This window comes from Branchiostoma floridae, chromosome 9, assembly GCF_000003815.2.
Source record: "Branchiostoma floridae strain S238N-H82 chromosome 9, Bfl_VNyyK, whole genome shotgun sequence".
In the NCBI taxonomy this organism is placed as follows: Eukaryota; Metazoa; Chordata; class Leptocardii; order Amphioxiformes; family Branchiostomatidae; genus Branchiostoma; species Branchiostoma floridae.
Window position 1 is genome coordinate 14,824,613 of NC_049987.1, and position 13,139 is coordinate 14,837,751.

The 13,139-nt window shown below is 40.2% G+C and overlaps 2 protein-coding genes across 7 annotated transcripts; one reads left to right on the forward strand and one right to left on the reverse strand.

The window, feature by feature from the left end:
- LOC118422427 lies at positions 1-2,278 on the forward strand. The gene is made up of 2 exons (XM_035829992.1): positions 1-164; positions 922-2,278. Exons 1-2 carry the CDS (start codon positions 60-62, stop codon positions 1,498-1,500), a joined length of 684 nt encoding a protein of 227 aa, XP_035685885.1. The 5' UTR covers positions 1-59; the 3' UTR covers positions 1,501-2,278.
- Positions 2,279-2,783: 505 nt separating this feature from the next.
- Positions 2,784-12,810, reverse strand: LOC118423565. 6 transcript variants are annotated; one of them, XM_035831767.1, is made up of 13 exons: positions 11,856-12,810; positions 11,166-11,229; positions 10,571-10,696; positions 9,469-9,611; positions 8,696-8,875; positions 6,591-6,669; positions 6,399-6,458; positions 6,148-6,219; positions 5,846-5,932; positions 4,798-5,202; positions 4,543-4,737; positions 4,366-4,443; positions 2,785-4,170 (listed from the first exon to the last, which is right to left on the reverse strand). In XM_035831767.1, exons 1-13 carry the CDS (start codon positions 12,506-12,508, stop codon positions 3,943-3,945), a joined length of 2,370 nt encoding a protein of 789 aa, XP_035687660.1. In that variant the 5' UTR covers positions 12,509-12,810; the 3' UTR covers positions 2,785-3,942. The 6 variants fall into 6 exon arrangements, with proteins under 6 accessions (XP_035687659.1, XP_035687655.1, XP_035687660.1 ...); XM_035831763.1 differs by having other exon boundaries at positions 2,785-4,326; XM_035831766.1 differs by having other exon boundaries at positions 2,784-4,443; positions 4,876-5,202.
- Between the last annotated feature and the right edge of the window lie 329 nt (positions 12,811-13,139).

Here is a 13,139-nt window from a genome sequence, read left to right on the forward strand (position 1 = left end):
GACTGTCAAAAATATTCGCGACAGCCACGCGAACTCGTGCTTTTGCAAAAAGTATTGAAATGTCGGGGAGACCGCCCAAAATGCTATATGCACTGAGAGGCACTGAGCGACAAGACCTCGAACGTCTGGACAGCGACTTGCCCTTCAGGACCAAATCCGTGATTGTAAGTATTATATGATCTGTTTAGCACAATCCCACACTGTTATACCCCAGTCAGTGTGTCACGGTGGCCAGGTAGTGAGTCAGGGATCAGGACAGAGGCATGATGTCTGAGGAGATGATAGACTTTATTACAGGATCTTTCAGTGCTCTGGGCGGACAATCTGGACACGTCTTTCCCCTGCCACGTCTCTAGGTCGAATACCCTTCCCCTCCTACGTGTCACTCACCCCAACCCCTCTACATCTGCTCTCCATTACTCCCCACTCCAGGGGTTATCCGTGACGCTGTCGCCTCGTGACAAGTGTATAGCACAACCCCACTCTGTTATACCCTAGTCAGAGACTACTGTGTTTTTGGGCTCGGGTGGGCCCCGGTTGATTTGATTCGGACTTAAAATCAGCTCCGACCCCAGCGAAAAAAGCCCGATTCAAACCGTCATCTAATCTCGAAAACATTTATGATTCTTGGTCCCGTCAGAAAGTAAACACAAAAAGCCCGTTGTCTGAGGAGGGGCGGCCCCTAGTATCCGGAGGGGTGTCGGTTTGAAACTTCTCATGTAGCATGACTAGAATCCGGAGTGATCATGATTTTAGAGCCTGTCCCGGGTATGGACAGTACAGTGTTTGTTTGTTTGTTGGTTGTTTGTTTATTCATTTCGTTGACCGCTTCAGGAAACAGAGAAGATTCGAAATGGCCTAATCTGAAATCACATTCCATCTGGAGTATTGACGTCAGCAATTTCCACTTTGTCTGTCTAGAACATGATGTACTTTTGCTGGGACGTAACCCCCATGAAGGACCGGCTGACTGACGCGCAGAAGTCCCTCCCGGCCCTCGTACCCTACCAGCCTACCGACATCCACCGCCTGCTGCCGCCGGCCTTCTCGGCTGCGGTACTGTCTGAGGGTACCGTATTTGTCGACTGGGATCCGCACAAACTTTCTGAACCCAACATGAAGAAGTTAGTAGAAGCGGGCTGCTACATCCTTGTCGACTCGAATGTACCGGCCGCCAAGAGTCTTAGTTTCGGCGGGAGTTACATGACTCCCCGGGGCAGGGTGTATCACATAGACATACACTGTAAGGACGAGGGTTTATGTAAGGCTCACATCATAAACCACGTGAAGAACGCCTGTAGCCAGTATACAGGCATGATAACCTTCTGTGTCATGGTGATTGACAAGGGGTTAAAGGATGTAGTGATGGAGTTTTGCGTCCAGTATCTGTATTTCAAACACCTTCCACATGACCATACGTATTTTTGTAAGGACCTTGATATTGTAGAAGCTTTCCGAACTTCCATAATGGCAAAACCTGTCCCTAAGTCCAAATACTGAGGACATAACTCAAACGACTAGTGGTTTACACATGACTGGATTATTTGAACTACTAGTATTTGACTATTGAATGGCGACTTGGGAATTTGTCCTGATACGTATAACGCTAACTAATACATGAATATTATATGGAAATCTACTTTTTCATGAGAAAATTAAATGGGAAATTTAATGCTTAATGCATGAAAATCACTGTTTTAACTCTAGAAACATTAAAGGTAACTACTGCATAGAAAATATTTTCAAAACCTTGTGGAGAAGTAATTTCGGGATCTCTTTGAATTGAGCTTGCTATTATTATTATTTTTTTTTTGAAGCATAACAATGGTATGGAATTTACCCAAAAGACCGGCTTGAGTGTAACTATGGCTGTACATGTACTAGCATGCTAGTGTTATATTGTAATAGTGGTCTACCGTTCTGTGTTGGAAGAAAAGCCTCATGAATAGGAGGAATAATAAGCACCGTTATTTCATGCATAAGGTCCATCTTTGAGACAATTGCAAGCTGTTGATACACCTTAATCTAGGGGTGGGTACCGCGGTACAGAAAATTCAGGTACAGGTACGGTCCAGGTCCAGAGGATGAGGTACAGGCGTGGACCTATCTGAACCTTAATACCTGAACTGAGAAAACTTATGAATGGGTGATACTCAAAACAATGGTCCATTTCGCTAGAGAGGAATCTGGGATTCACTACAGAGGAATCTATCTTCACGCAAACAACGCTAACTGCACCTGTTGTGTGTTGGTTCGAATAAAGTTCCTATACGGGGAACATGCGGCTCCAGTCTTTTCTGAAGATGTGGCGTAAGTGTGAACGGCTGGCTTGAGGTTGTTCTTCCCGACATACTCTAATAACGCTAACTGCCTCTGTTACGTTTGAACAAGTTTGACTGTAGATCTAGACTATGACTATCAACCTCCTCTACTGCGCTCTTGTTATTTTCTTGGCCAATAAGACTCAAAACACTTGAACGCCTGCCGCCGCAGTGTCGGCATAATCTGTTCATTTTCTTATTGGTTCAACATCCGGTCTACTGATTTTTTCAGGACCAGGTTTTTCCGGACCGGTCCAATAAGAAAAAACGGTTTTGTACTGGTATACCGCCATCAATGAATGAATGAAGACCTTTATTGCACATTTTTGCCCCACTGGGCTAAGTACAGGTCACACGGTAAGAATCACATATATGTAACAATGGGAACAATCATACACATCTATATATGCAGATGTGCGTCTAATCTATTCTATGACATTCGACTTCCTCTCGCTTCTTGGTAATTGCATAAATGTAGCTAGCTGTATGGTTGGTTAGAGTTGGTTTATCAAAAGCTGTCAGGAATATAAACTTCTCTTTACTGATCAAGTGTCTAAAGTGGGGATATTTACTTAACACATAGTCAAATAAAATGTTCCTATCGCTATCATACAAAGGACAATCCATAGTAAAATGTACTTCATCTTCTACTTTCCCTAAACTACAAAATTGGCATATTCTTTGCTCTAGAGGAGTGTGGTTATGTCTTCCTGATTCGATTCGTAATTTGTGGCAACTGATTCTTAGTTTTGTGATGGAAGATCTGTGGCGTACATTGGCAATCTTCAGATATTCTTCTTCTTTATAATATTGTTTTAATAGTCTGTATGTTCGTAGTTTGTTTTTTGCAGTCGCAACTCTTTTATCGTTGTGGATTTCAGATAGAAAGGTCTGGAAATAAATATCTTTTAAACGTTGATAGATTGATGAAATAATTTGAGGTGTACTTGAGATTGTTGATAACTCTAAATTTCAACCAACTCTCGGTCTAGTGTCGTTCTTGGTGTGGTCTTCAATGACTGAAGTTGCAATGTGTTATCGGCCATTTACAGTGAGTTGTTCTCGTGTAATTACATTAGAATTCATCCCGGTTTCTGTTATGTGTTTAGTCAGAATTTCGTCCGTTGCATAACAATAACTTCTGCGACACAACATTTTGAAACTATGGTATAGACGGGATATTGTAAATACATAAAGACGACTTTATATGATACACACTGTCGAAGTGCTCCATAAGATAATTATGAAAAGACAACATTTCTCTCCATAAGCACTGTATTATCTTTTCTCGTAGATTTTGCACGAGTGATAAAACTACAGGACTGTAAACAAACTCCAATGCACCTCAACCTGAATCACAATATTCATATTTCATTTCCAGGCAATTCTTATTAATCAATTGAAGTTAAAGTAAGAGACTTTTGTGTAGACAGCACGTTGAACACAGCAAGTAACAGTTGGAATGAATTCAAAATCAACAGAGAAAGAACCTGACCGTTTAGAAGATCATATTCTTCAAGTTGACATTACCTCACATATTCAAAATAAAACAAGCAATTAGCTTAACTATTTCTAACTTAAGGCTAATATTTGCAGGAATGCAATTCATTTATCACCAATATCATAATTCCTGATGATCATCTGATTTCCTAGGTGGCTTCTGTTTATTTGCTGTTTGTGATTTTTTGTCCATATTTGATTTTGATGCATCATCTTTGCTTTCCTTGGAAACCTTTGGTTTTGATGCATCATCTTTGGTTTCCATGGAAACCTTTGATTTTGATGCATCATCTTTGGTTTCCTTGGAAACCTTTGATTTTGATGCATCATCTTTGGTTTCCTTGGAAACCTTTGATTTTGATGTAGCACCTTTGGTTTCCTTGGAAACCTTTGATTTTGATGCATCATCTTTGGTTTCCTTGGAAACCTTTGATTTTGATGTAGCACCTTTGGTTTCCACGGAAACCTTTGATTTTGATGCATCATCTTTGGTTTCCTTGGAAACCTTTGATTTTGATGTAGCACCTTTGGTTTCCACGGAAACCTTTGATTTTGATGCATCATCTTTGGTTTCCTTGGAAACCTTCGATTTTGATGCATCATCTTTGGTTTCCTTGGAAACCTTTGATTTTGATACATCATCTTTGGAACCCTTTGATTTTGATACATCATCTTTGGAACCCTTTGATTTTGATGCATCACCTTCGGTTTCCTTGGAAACCTTCGATTTTGATGCATCATCTTTGGTTTCCTTGGAAACCTTTGATTTTGATGTAGCACCTTTGGTTTCCACGGAAACCTTTGATTTTGATGCATCACCTTTGGTTTCCTTGGAAACCTTTGATTTTGATGCATCATCTTTGGTTTCCTTGGAAACCTTTGATTTTGATGCATCATCTTTGGTTTCCTTGGAAACCTTTGATTTTGATACATCATCTTTGGAACCCTTTGATTTTGATACATCATCTTTGGAAACCTTTGATTTTGATGCATCATCTTTGGTTTCCTTGGAAACCTTTGATTTTGATTCATCATCTTTGGTTTCCCTGGAAACCTTTGTTACTATGGCAACCTCATCATCATCATCCTCTGCTAGGACTTCCTCTACTTCCTCCTCCTCCTCCACAACAGCAAAGTCAGTAAACTCATCCTCCAGGAGCTCTTCTCTCTTCTTCTCCTCCTCCCTCTCTCTCTGCTTCTCTCTGAACTTGTCCTTGATCTCTTCCTTGCTGCTGTAGGACTCCTCGCTTGTCTTGTCGTCCAGGCCTGGGGAAGGCTTCTTCTTCTGGCCCAGCATGGCTGCCAGTTGGTCGTCAATCATCTTCTTTATCTGTTCGGGGTACTTATCCATCTGTCTCTTGCCCACATCTTTCACCAAGTCCTTGGGGTTGGAAGGAGAGTGTTAGTAAGGCCAAGTTGATTTGATTATATGGATGATATATTCTGGGAACCCCAAAACTGATGCGAGTGTGTAATAAAAAACAATATTGGAAAAAAGTTGCCTTCATTATGAGATCTAAGTGGTTAGGACAGCTGAACAAATGACTAAAAACACAGAGTATGCTATACTAAGTAGATTAATAATTTTTGTTCTTTCACATCATCTTTGACTTTGGGACTAATTTTGGCACTCTATGGCATTAGTAGCCATATTGCCACACACAGGCAAACATGCCTGTCCTTGGTGCTGAACACAATATAATCCACACAGGCAAAAAATACCAGTCTTTGGATATTTCACTCTCAATTATGGCATATATATTTGCTCTTTTTGCAGCTGTTTTGTACATTTACAGTATGGTCAAATACTTCTTTTTTTTTAAACAGCTGAAAATTGATATCATCCATATAATCGAATCTGCATGGCCTCAGGGAAAAGGGCATCCAAATCCTTTCAAATCATTGTTTTTGTAGGTTCTTGTTCCTTGCTATTTTGAATACAGTTATGTTTTTGAGATTGTTTGTCCCAAAGGCAAGTTTGAATAAGAGCAGTTTCAGATATTTCAAGACAGAAAAAGTGTCACCTGTTTTAGTTCTGCTTCCTGGTCATCTGCAATGTCACTGAGGTCGTGGATCCTGTCCCGCAACAAAGCATTCAGGTCTTCCTTCTTCTGTGGGAATGAAAACAAAACTTGTCTCAATCTGAGCTTGATTTGATCAATGATATCAATAACGCTTGTCACAAATACAAATGATATGCATAATTTTTCTATGAAAATTAATTGCTTTTCTTTCTAATCAGATAATACACAAATGAGACACATGACTTGGCTATGAAGCACAGCATCTAAGTCAACATGTGATGGTGAGTGTGAGACCTTCTTACCTCTCGTGTGAGACCATCCATGTCATCATAGTCAAATACGAAATTCCCGCTGTCGTCCAGCCCATCAAACATCTGTACAGAAGGGTCAAAGGTCAATGTTAAACAGTAAGTCGTACACAAATTAGCACGGACAAATATTAGATTGAGATCACACAGAAAGGTAAGAATTCAATGAAAAGGAATTGACTAACGTTAACTTGAAACATGACTTGCTTTTGATTATGCCCCTCAGGATTTCATTGTCCACTCACCTCTTGAGCCGCTTGGGTACACTCGTCTGTCCAGTTGGTCAGTTTTGAAGCCAGGTCATCCTGGGAGGCAAAAGACACATCTTAATACACCTATAATAACCAAACAAGGACGTCATACAAGAATATATAACGTCCTTGATCCAAATGAGTGAAATTAAAGAAAAAAAACAGACATTTCTGATTGCTAATTACCTTCTTGATCTTGCCCTCAAACATCTTGAAGGTCAAGTTAGCATCTTTCTCCTTGGAAAGGTACGAAACAAAGTAGGTTCTGTGGGAGAAAAGGAAACAAAATGCTTTACACATGACTCAATTCACAACTGTTAATGTCTGACTTAGTACAGTGCCTCCCATAATGATGCCTGTCATATGCACAGTCAAATGATTCACAGACTAGAGTTCCACAAAACACATACCTTCGCCAAACAATCATGGTTCGTTATGGAGAATGCCTTTATCAATGACTTAAAGGTTTTATAGCTTCTCAAGTTATGTTATCCGCACACACACACACACACTCACACACTGAGCCCGCTGCAGTACCGACGAAAGATACCGGGCGAACCATTTTCAAACTCAACCTTTCTTTCTGCGACCGCTACTCAATACCAAGTATCATAAAGATCCATCAATCAGTTCTCCAGTTATACTGTTGACCTACATAAAGACTCACCTTTCTTGGCGAAGGTAATGAAAAGGCCACAAACCACCAAGCTTCCACTTTTCCCTGCCACATACATGTAAGCATCACCAAAATAAGGCCCGGAAAAACACCCCTTGACATCAAAATGGAGAAACCCCTTCCCATTGTGCACAAATAAACAACATGGCACTTGCAAAGTGAGAACTAATAAACAATGTGTTAGCAACAATAACATCTATGTTTTGATGACACAAATATGTCATGAACAACACAAATCTGCACCACAGATGTATTTAGACCAGGGGTCTAGCCAGCGTCCGTTTTTCCGTCAATTGACGGAAATTTGCTACGTCTGACGGAAAAATTTTAAAACCAATCCGTCAACCTTGACGGACAGAAATCCTTGGTGGAAGCTACAGGCGACTTGGGGACGCCGTCCACGGCCGTAAAAGCCACACACTGTTTGTTTTGCTATTGTTATGATTGTTGACAATGTGTGTCGGCGCCCTTTCGCATACGATAATCTCATTAAAACCATTTTCAAGGTCTCAGTTCAGTCCTTCTAATTAATTTTCGCGGTTTTCGCGACGATTGTAATTGGCTGACGGAAAAAAATTTCGAGCTGGCTAAAGCCCTGATTTAGACACTTATCACTGACTGTCCAGAAAAGAGGTCAATTGAAGGATTTACAGTTACACATTCTTCTAATTATCATGTAAATTAAGCCCTGATTTGCATACAATACATTTCAGGATTTTAATCATTACCTAAGGTATGTACATACCAAAAATAATGCAAATCCACCAACCACTGCTTGATTTACTCTCTTTCAAAGATAACAACAAAATCGCCCACTGCAGTTCAAAACAAGCCGCCAGGGGGCCCAAACTTACACGATTTACTCCCTACCCAAAGACGTATCCACTAGCCAAAAATCCTCAACCTGCCACTTCAGGATAACTATAACGCCAACTCTGACGCTCCGCTGCAGTACCACAACTTGTCGCCAGGACGCCCATTATCGAACTTGACCGTCGTTTTCCAAACCCCTAAATAACTACCGAATATAATGCAAAACGATCCACAGCGTCAAAAGTTATCTTGTACGCAAATACACACACACACACACTCACCCCGCTGCACTCACGACAGAAAGCGCCAACAGTACCATTTTCGTACAAAACCTTGCTATACGCAACCGCAACTCAAATACCAAATATCGCGACATTCCATCCACAGCTACCAAAGTTATCTGAGATTGACCTATATACTGGGACAAAAAAAAATTTTCTAACCATAACATGACCTTCTTGGCGAAGGTAATAAAGAGATTTTTTTCCATTCATTTACAAGCCCCTCCTATCAGATTCTTCTCAAACTGCAGCTTCATTAAAGCCACATCTTTCAAAGGGCAACAGGTGCAAACATATACTAGTACTGTACTCCTCACCAATTGCCTTGGTTTAGATGATCGTTTATAGCCTGACTTTTAGTCAGATTGCATTGAACAAGGTAGCCTGGAGTCCAGCCTAATGTTATGCTTTTAGAAGGGGAGTAACTAAAAGCACAATAAGGCTGGGCTCCAGGCTAGGAACAAGGTAGGCAAATGACCAATTCTGAAAAATTCTAGGGTCTTCTAGTGTATGTAACTTACAGTAGATCCTGACTGTTTTCTGGTTCTGTCTCTTGGACCTTGAAATCAAAGTCGGCAAGAGTCGTATCATCTGGGGCGTCGCCACAGGTCTTGGACAGCATCTTCACATACTTCTTGGCATCGTGGTCCCAGAAGATGTTCACCGCGATGTTACGCCCGTACGAGTTCACCTGATGGAACCTGCGCACGGATTGGATGAAATTAGTAAGAAACAGTCAAAACTGTCCAGGAAGACCAATCAGGGGACTGATAAAATCTGGTATATGTGGACAGGTGATCACTATAGACAGGATTCTTACTGCTTGTGTCAAGGGGATTTACATGGGATCACCAGAATTGTGTCAATTTGGACAGGTGGTCCTAATGTAGAGATGGTAACTTGTACAGGTTTGACTGTGTTAGAAACTATAGCAACATGATATAAATTAGTAATCATAGATTGTGAGTTTATGCAATCAAATCTTGTTTTCATGTTGAAATGTGCTTTATAGCCAACTTTTAGCTAACAACATGCTATTAAGGCATATCTATTTATCATCAAATAGATAAAGCACTCATCTAATCCTCAGAAATTAGGTTTATGGAAAAGGCTAAGCTGTACCTGGGCTGTCTAATTTGGTGTCTGATCGTTTGTGAGGATATGAATGGGGGTTCTTAGTAGCCTAATGGCATGTCCCAGGTAGACAGGTCAGCCTTTTCCAGAAACCCTCAGAAAACTATAATATATAGTGTATTTCTGAGGCTGGAATGGGGGATTTCAGATTCCAACTCACCACATATATGGTACATAGAGACAGTCCCCCGCTGTCATGTTAACCCTGTAGTACTCCACCTCACGCATGCCCGGGTACTTGGTAAAATCTACAGCATCCACATCCATACTGGAGTACCTGTCATCTGGGTGGTCAATGGGCACCTGGAATTAGAAAAAAAGTTAACTTCAAACAATTGTTGAATACAATATGCTAAATGCAGAAAGTTTCGCGGTGGTTTAATGTTCGCGGTTTTCACGGTTGCCGCTTCACCGCGAACTTTAATAAAACCACTGCGGACATTTTTCCACAGCAGTTATAAGAGACTACAGTGCATGGTGCTACCGCCAACTTTAGACCACCACAAAAAGTCATTTTTCCCTCTACAGTAAAATTAAATCCCTGGGAACTTAAATGCATTTACAGTACTGTACTTGGAGAGTATGATGTTTGTGAAAATAATAGTTTCATTCGGTATTCTTTTATTATTTGTGATAGGATTATGTACTTCAAAAAGAAGACTCAAGGGAAATTAATTGCCCAACCTTGCAATAAGAATATAAATGGAAAAAAAAACTTTGAAAAAAAATTGATCTGATCATAGCTTCCCCAAAGGCCTTTCTGTCCAAGCTAAAAGTTGTCTTCCGAAAAGGCGAAAGGAGTAAAATGTTTTCACACATTTTTGACTTGTCAAAGTGTTGGCAAGTGACAAAAGTTCAGACAAACAAAGAATCAAATGCTGTTTAAGATACATCTGCCCTTGTTAATCCTACCCAAGATAAAGTATTAATTTCATTCATCCTAGTAACTTAAGATGTACACAAGAGTTACCTAAAATATCTGATCTGATATATTCACCTTGGTGTATTATTGCAGCCAGTAGGTACCCAATCTGAGTAAATGAGGCTGTTTTACGTGCTTCAGGCACCTTCTCAAATACAGGACCCCCATTTTACGTCCCTTTCGAAAGATGAACGCAATCCCTTACAACATGTACAAGCTGAGCCGACCCTGGGATCGAATCAGGCCCACATATCCACGGAATTGGAACCAGATGGCCAAGCGGCGGGGTTGCATTACTGCTTGGCCACAGAGACATATATGGTATTTTATATCTATTTACCTTGTTCTTGTATTTTTGATAATTGATGAAGACAAGCTCCTTCCTGCCATCCAGCAGACAGTTGATGTTGTCCAGGTTGTCATGGTGAAGAACAGACCTGGTTCCTCCACTGCTGAACCACAACACCTGGAGTAACCAATCACTGCTGTCAATCATGGATCACATGACATGGAGTAGCCAATCAGTACCTTCTGTCCATCATTGATTGATCACATGACTTGGAGCACACAATCAGTACATCTGTCCATTTTCTTGGCCATTTTCTTTCAATCAAGTTTTTATCAAGTAACTTTTTTTAAAATCCAATTCTAGATCTTTATATCTAACAAATTGTGACAAGAATAAAGATGGTATGCAGCTTGAAATGGCACTCACTGGGTTAATTTGCTGTTAATTTTGCAAATTTAGTAACAAAATTAATTTTATTTGATATCTTAACATGATTTTCTTGATGAAAGTTGGAAAAAACTCCTTGAACTTAGAGTGACTATTGTTTTGGTACCAACTTAAAATAAACAGAAAAAGGTCATGGTAGGTTTTGCTATAATAAAAGGATAATGCAATTAATGTTTTGTATAGTAAATTATCACTTTACCGCATCTTGCAGCATCTCAATAAACGGCTCACAAAGAAGTGGTTTTGGCATAGGAACATCTTTTCTGCAAAAAATATCCACATCAGACTATCAGCAAGTTTTCTGGTACTTGAATGTAAATAAAAAAATGTGCAAAGCAACAGTTCAAAAGGAATGAATGTATCAGTTACAATCATATATCCCAAAAGAATCACAGTAGAAATTATAATTCTAGTAAAGACTAAACAAACCATACTTGTCATGCACTGAGATAGATGTTATCAGTTCAGTATATGCGACATTCAAATATACATTTGTGATGTCATAGAAGGAACTGACCAATCAGAGAGTGCCACAGCAACAGGTGTGCATTTCAAAAAGTTATGAGTCATGATAGTACATGTATTGTTTATCTATTGTTAATACCATTTTGTACGTTAGATGAAGGATTCTCTTCATATTACCAAAAACAGAAAGAGTGATGCTGTCTAATATTACTGTTAATAAAGCTCCTTTGGTATCTTATTTATTTAAGTTAAAAAATAGTAGTACTCATAAACTGACTGTAGCATTATACATATAAATGGATATAATATAAAAAGCTCAATGTAGTAAACACATATGAGCAAGGCGTAGGGGTAACTGATGTACTGATTTCAACTTACTTCGAGCATATACAATTAGAGACTTTGAGACTTTAGAGGTACTTACTTGAGAAACTCAGGCAATGTCTCGACCATGTAGATGTCGTCTGTAGCATATCTGCCGAGGAACTGTTGTAGAGTCATCTCCGAGAGAGGCTGCGTTCTGTCTTCTTTCTTCTTCGTCACAACAAGATGGAACTTTGTGGCAGCCTCGGGAAACGTCCGTAAATAATCGTCAGAATTCCACTTCCTGTAGGCCACTGAGTCCGTTATAGCTCCTTTGAACAACAGAGGAACGGAGGAGATAGCGTACTCTTCGAGGAAAACTTTTGGGGAGGGGAACCCTTTGCGCGCGTCTACCCTCTTGACTGGTGCCTTGGACCCTACTGGTTCTAAATGCCCAGGCCATAGGGAAGGGTCGTCTTCTAACGTGACTCCGTTTGGAGGCCATTCTTCGGTATCTTCTTCAAAAACTTCGTCTTGTCCACCTTCCATGTCTTTAGTTTTCTTAGATGTAGCTGCTTCCTTCCCAGATGCCGAATTCGCCTTCTTACTTGCCTGCGTTTTAGTCTGACTTTCCCTCTCCGATTGTTTCGTTGGTTCGGGTTTTACCTCAGGGCCTCCACCTTTTTGTCCTTTTTTCCTTGCGCCTTCTTCTAATCCCAGGACAAGGTTGACCACTAAGAGGAGCGCGATCAGAACCCATGTTCCTCGCGCCATGTTGCTTTCTCAGTGTGAACAAAAGAACAACGTGGCCTACACATGTCCGTGAGAATTATACCAGCTGCCCCAAAATGCTATCACACTTTAGATATCGGAGGGCTAAATATTAAACACACGCACAAACACAAACACACGCCTGTTTGTACGATGTTGGGAGGCGCGCGCGGCAGTTGGCCCCTGGGCCTAGACACCTCCGTGATATTAGACAAGGGCTTAAACCACTGAAAAGCCGTTAGAACTTATAGTGGGGTATGAAATCTGGGCAGTTTTGAATTGTCCATAAATGCGTTTGTACTTGTAGATAAGGCCACACCAATTTAATTTTTTGGTTCACGGATTTTTTCATAAAAAATATGGAGCGAGAGGGCGAAATAAAAATAAAAATAAAATTGTAAAATGGTTGGGGTAAAGGTAACGGCTAATCCAAAACATAAAAAAAAGTTTTCAGCTTGAAAAGAGTACAAAAACACTATTGTTGTACAGTAACAGCACCTGTACCCACACTTTAAGGAGCTTATAATATAAAGGCCAATTTCCTACACCAGAAAGTTGGCGAATGGTTTCATTAATGGTGAAAATTTGCTGAGTGGTAATTTTTATTTTTATTTTTTTCTCCAAAAAATAGGAG

Coding starts and splice junctions, on each gene's coding strand:
- LOC118422427 (XM_035829992.1), top strand. CDS start 60: ATGTCGGGGAGACCGCCCAAAATGCTATATGCACTGAGAGGCACTGAG. Junction 165..921: donor TCAGGACCAAATCCGTGATT/GTAAGTATTATA, acceptor TTGTCTGTCTAG/AACATGATGTACTTTTGCTG.
- LOC118423565 (XM_035831762.1), bottom strand. CDS start 12,508: ATGGCGCGAGGAACATGGGTTCTGATCGCGCTCCTCTTAGTGGTCAAC. Junction 6,670..8,695: donor GAAAACAGTCAGGATCTACT/GTAAGTTACATA, acceptor TTTCTCCCACAG/AACCTACTTTGTTTCGTACC. Junction 4,444..4,542: donor ATGATGCATCAAAATCGAAG/GTTTCCAAGGAA, acceptor TCAAAATCAAAG/GTTTCCAAGGAAACCAAAGA.